This window comes from Belonocnema kinseyi, chromosome 2 (genome assembly GCF_010883055.1).
Source record: "Belonocnema kinseyi isolate 2016_QV_RU_SX_M_011 chromosome 2, B_treatae_v1, whole genome shotgun sequence".
Lineage (NCBI taxonomy): Eukaryota > Metazoa > Arthropoda > Insecta > Hymenoptera > Cynipidae > Belonocnema > Belonocnema kinseyi.
In genome coordinates, this window is record NC_046658.1 from 34,614,819 (window position 1) to 34,620,624 (window position 5,806).

Consider the following 5,806-nt stretch of genomic DNA (forward strand, 5'->3'; position numbering starts at 1 on the left):
TCATTGCCTCTGTAAGTGCTTATTTTGAGGAACTTCCGAAAACGCACTTTTCTGAAGGATTAAAAAAACTTGAAAAGCGATTGACCAAGTGTATAGAGCTTTGAAGCTTTATTACTCGGCGAGAAAAAGTCGCAGCATTTTGAGTCAAAGAAAGAAACATTCTTCAAAATTATACTTGTGAAATGATCTTAGTTTTATTTTCGTCAAAATTGTGACAGAAAATGTGTGAAAAAACAGGAGAAATGACTTTGAAGTCGTCAATTGTAAAAATTTGTATCAGAAATTTGAAAAACAAATCATGAGTATTCTTTGGCATGTACTTATCATATGGCCATTTTTTTACTTTGATTTAATGATTATTTTAATTAGGAGAGTTACATGTGTAAACAAAATAATGATCACGGCTCTGTATAGATATTTAAAACTGCTCTATTCAACGGTTTCATCTCAAAAGTTGAATGTTGAATACAAATTATTAATTATTCAAGCGTGAAAAGATCCCTTTAAAAAAGGGGTCAGGCTACCGTGAGCCATAGGCGTAGACTGAATCCCCTATAAACTACAGATTAGGATTTATGTATCTTCACGTCTATGGCTTTCGGGAACTTAAGCCTTTTTTAAAGGGATCTGTTCCACTCTCAAATTCGACAATGTCGAAAGAGGACGTTTTTACGATACTATTTTTCCAGTATTGAAACTCATTAAGATCGTCATAATTCCGACGCTTTTAATTCAGACATTAATCGAGAAGCTTCTTTTAAGCTATTCTGTTAAACTGAATCAGCATTTTGCATTATCACTGGTGAAACGGTGTTTTTTAACTTTGATTGGGTGAACTAGTAAGTGACTCAATTGAAACAGTGCTATTGAATATACCAGTGACATCAACTGATAGATTCAATCAGTGACATAGCGCTGCACGTGGACAAGTCGTGAACCTCCAGTCGCCTGGCTTGGGTTTAACATTAAGCGACGCGACACGTTAACATGACGACGGGTCTTTCCACAACTATTAGGCGCAACATATTGCAGAACGGTCTTCTTTTATTGTTGTGAGAGTAAAGTGCGGTTTTTTAAAGATAACTTTGCTACTGTTTCCACAATAGTGAGGAAGGATGAGTGTCATTCCCAACCTGATGACAGGCGACAAGGCGTATGGCCAGCTGAGTACTGGTACTGAGAAACCAGTGAACCCCGCTAATTAAACCAGTGCAGGAATTTCATTGAGTGAACCAGTGAATTCTTACTGATTATCAGTGTCACGTTTCTCACTATTTCAACACGTGAGATTTCAATGAAAATCGTAAGAGATTTCAATGGTTCATTTTAAGAGAGTAGAGTTTCGCTCAAAATCTCTATCCAGAGCCAAAATATGTTTTTAAAAATATTATTAGCTCTAATATTTGAAATAATCATTAAATTGAATTGAAAAATTGTCATTTATAAAATACATATAAAAGAATACTCATGGTTTTCTTTTAATTCCTGGCACCAATTTTTCCACTTGTGGAGGACTTCAGAGTCGGCGTAGTGAAAGTTGAGTGTAATTTCTCCTGTATTTTCACACATTTTTTGTCACAGAAAAGACGAAACAATTTTGACGAAAATAAATCTAAGATAATTTCATAAGTATAATGTTGAAGAATGTTTCAGTCTTCGGCTCAAAATTCAGCGCATTTTTCTCGCCGAGTAATAAAGCTTCAAAGCCAGGTGTGAGGGATTTTTGTTCCGACTTTCGGCTCGGTGCGCAAAACAATATTTAAGGATGTACATTACGTACAATCAATTTCAAAAGTTCCCTATCTTTAAAATTATTTATAAAGTCGACACAAAAAGATCTATTATTAATTTTTGTAAATCTTGATGGAGGCTTCTAAGCACACTTCAGAAAAAAAAAATTCAGCTTAAAATTGTTTATTTAACAGTAGTTATTTACAGGTTTAGTTTTTCCCTTCTCTTTATAGAAAAGTTACCATTTTTATTTAACCCTAATGATCAACGCCTCATTCTATTCTGCTAAGGATTCTCTAAATTTCTATTTTGATTTTATTTTTTTGAAAATGAATAGAGAAATCATCCGGTTATTATTGTTATGAAGAATCATAGTATAAATGTTAATTAACACCACCCAAATAGAGTTGTAGAGAATCATTTAAAGAAGAAAATAAGGCCTTGATCATTAGGATTAAATAAAAATGGTAAATTTTCCCTAAAGAGAAAGGAAAAAGTAGACCTTTAAATAACTACTGTTAAATGAACAATTCTAACCTGAATTATTTTTTCGAATGCGTGTTTAGAAGCCTCCATCAAGATTTACAGAAATTAATAATAGATCTCTTTTTCTCGATTTTATCAATCATTTTAAATATAGGCAACTTTTGAGATTGATTGTACGTAGTGTATATCATTAATTGTGCAGGGTTTTGAAAAATTGATAAAAATTTTATATAAAGTTTTAGGAATATTAGTTAAAAAATTATCTCGCTCAAAATTTTCTCGCGCAGATTTTTATTGTGCAGGACTTATATAGAATCTTATGTAGAAAATATATAGTGTATGTAACTACGTGTGTAGAGGATTGCTGTGAAGAGTTTATATGGGCAGAATCGCTGTCACCCTTTAATAATACAATCTTCTCATTTTTTAAATAAATTTCAAGAGAATTTAGCTCTCATTAAATAATTAGAGGGAATTAATTATTCTCTTTTACTTTATTAGTGTGAAATTAAACAAATTAAATGGTTAAAATGCGCTTGCACGCCGTTTAGACTGATTAATTGCTTATGTATAATTTTCCTTCTAATTTTCCTTTCTAACAATTTTAGCATAACTGTAATTCTTGAAGCTCGTGTAAGAAAAAGAATGTAGATAACATAAACTTTGAATATGTAATATAACGAAGCCTCAAACTAAATTCAGGAACCCTATAATTTGTTCCTAATTGGCCTTGATGAGTTTCTCCAGGATCTTGATTAATATCTTGCCAGCTAAATCCATTAAACAAGCGACAACGCTGAGTCGTGAACTTGCTCATATTAGTTGCAATTTCAGAGACTGAACCGGCCAACGAGATTGAGTCAACGGTCTCGCATCACTTACTCTTAGTATCACTATCGTTTATTACACAATCATTTATTGCTACTTACTAATTGAGATATATTTCTAGATATATTTCTAGATATATTTATTCATTATAAGTTTTTTAAACACATTTGAACTATTTATGAATTAGAGAGACAATTTACCTGTTCTTACACATTCCTCCGTTAAACAAAGCTTTGGATCTGAAACAAGAAAAATTATATACATGTATATAGATAAATACAGTCGAACTTTGATAACTCGAACTCGGATAACTCGAATTTTTGTTAATTCGAGGTTTTTTCTCATTCCCGGACAAAAGTCCAATCTTTTACATGTTAAAAATATCTGATAACTCGAAGTTTGATAATTCAAATTTCGCGATATCTCAAATAAAATTTTTCTGCCCAATTGGCTTTTCCGGCCTGATAACTCGAACTTGGGCATCAACTTACAAATTTTAGGAAGGACTTTGGTACCTGATTTCCGAACGACCGCCCATTTATGAATTCTGCGAATTTCAATGCATACAGATGTCCTTCCTCAAATTTGGAAATTTACAGGATTCATTGTCGGCAGGTGTGCATGAGTCATGTATGTAATCCGCATGCACCTTAAGGCCCTGGAGTTCAGTTGACTTGAAACATTCAAGTTGAACGTTTACCTCTTCAATCATGGATATAAGAAAATGTACCACTTTGAGTTTGAGTGATAAAGTTAAATTTATTCGGGAAGTCGAAAAAGGTGTCAAGAAGAAAAAAGATATTACAGCAGCATTCGGGATTCCACCGAATACTTTGTCTACGATTCCGAAGAATAAAGTTAAAATTCTTTCTGAGGCAGAAAACTCTTCATTTCAACCAGATCGGAAACGAATGAAGCTTGCTTATTTTCAAAATCTGGAAAAGTGTACCCTGGATTGGATACGACGTGCTCGGGAAGAAAATATTCCTATTTCAGGGCCAATAGTGCAAAAGTAGGCTGAACAGTTTGGTAGTGACTTGGCACATAAAGAATTTAAAGCAAGTGTAGGGTGGTTAGACAATTTTAAAAACAGGAATGGAATCGTGCACAAGGTTTTAGGTGGTGAGAGTGCTTCAGTTTCAGAAGTTGATTGCGAAATGTATCGTTCGGAAGTATTACCTGGTTTACTTGAAGAATATTCGGAGGATGACATTATTAATGTTGATGAAACTGGAGTTTATTTTAAGTGCTTGCCGGATCGGACGCTGGCATTCAAAAATATCGTGGAGAAAAAAGAAGCAAGGAAAGGATCACTGTCATGGTTGGTTCCAACATGTCTGGAACAGAAAAACTGAAACTTCTAGTTATTGGAAAGTCGAAAAAACCTCGTTCTTTCGCGGGAGTCAAGTCTTTACCAGTCACTTATGAGAATAACAAGAAAGCATGGATGACGAGTTCAATTTACGAGTCTTGGCTCAGAACAATTGATAAGAAATTTCATCAGGAAAAAAGGAAGGTTCTAATCTTTGTGGATAATTGTCCAGCTAATCCGAAAACATTAGTCGAAGATTTTTCTGACGAGTGGTCTCATTTCCAGACCAGAATAGGCTTTGCAAATGTAGCGTTTAAATATTTTGTAAACGTTGAGAGCGAGCTACTTATTTCAGAAGATTTTATTGATAAAGACATTTTGAAGAATTGTATGGACGAGGCTCGAGAGTCAAAAGAATCAGAAGAGGAACACGAATCCACAGATGAAGATGACATTACCCCAACAACAATAACGGAAGCTAGTGCGGGTTTGGACGCCCTAAAGAAATATATCCAAGAATGTGATGATGTACCAAAGGAAATTTTCAGCCATCCTGGCAAGATTCGCGATTTCTGTGACAAGAAAACGAGATAAAAAAGCACAAAATAACAGGTCCCGGAAGATGGAATTACAACATTGCCATATCGACGTAGGCACTACGCTATAATTTAGTACTTATTTAGTGCTAATATATGCTCCAGAAAAAAAATTTTGTGCCTGGTAATTTCGGCCACAAACATGTAGTAATGCTAGCTTCAGCTGAAGCAACAACTCCGGTCTGCGAAACTCACAAACTACTAGTGGTATCGAATTCTGCTTTGCGCAGAAATTTAGTGGTAATTAAGTGCTGATATATTCTGCAAAAACTAAATTTCGTGCCCGCTAATATTGATCAGAAACATGTAGTAATGCTGGCTTCAGGTAACCCTGCTATATAAAACTCGGAAAGTATTAGTTATATGAAGATCTGCTGTGCGCAGGAATTTAGTGCTAATTAAGTGCTAATATATTCTACAAAAACTAAATTTTGTGCCCGGTAATTTTGACCAAAAACACTTAGTAATGCTGTCCTAAGGTAAACCTGCCATCTGAAACTTGAAAACTATTAGTGATATTGAGATCTGCTTTGCGCAGAAATTTAGTGCTAATTAAGTGCTAATATATTCTGCAAAAACTAAAATTTGTTTTCGCTAATTTTGATCAAAAACATGTAGTAATGCTGACTTCCGGTGGCCCTGCTATGTGAAACTCCAAAACTATTAGTGATATCAAGATTTGTTTTGCGCAGGAATTTAGTGCTAATTATGTGCTAATAAAGTGCGACGATGGTCGTGGGGGCTAAAGCGCAGGCTTTGGACCCACTCCTTCGACTTGCGGGTTCGATTCCCGCCTCGCACTCTGGAAGAGTCTCGGTGGCCCATGCGGTGAACACTAGCCTAGCAAGGGAGT

The 5,806-nt window shown here is 34.8% G+C and overlaps 1 protein-coding gene across 1 annotated transcript in view; it reads right to left on the minus strand.

Moving 5' to 3' along the window:
• LOC117182630 (neprilysin-1-like) overlaps window positions 1-5,806 on the minus strand; it is a 132,926-nt gene that overhangs the window by 77,322 nt on the left and 49,798 nt on the right. Inside the window, exon 3 of the mRNA XM_033375733.1 lies at window positions 3,246-3,284. Within this exon, the coding sequence (XP_033231624.1) occupies window positions 3,246-3,284 (39 nt within the window). The remainder of the gene's footprint in view (window positions 1-3,245; window positions 3,285-5,806) is intronic.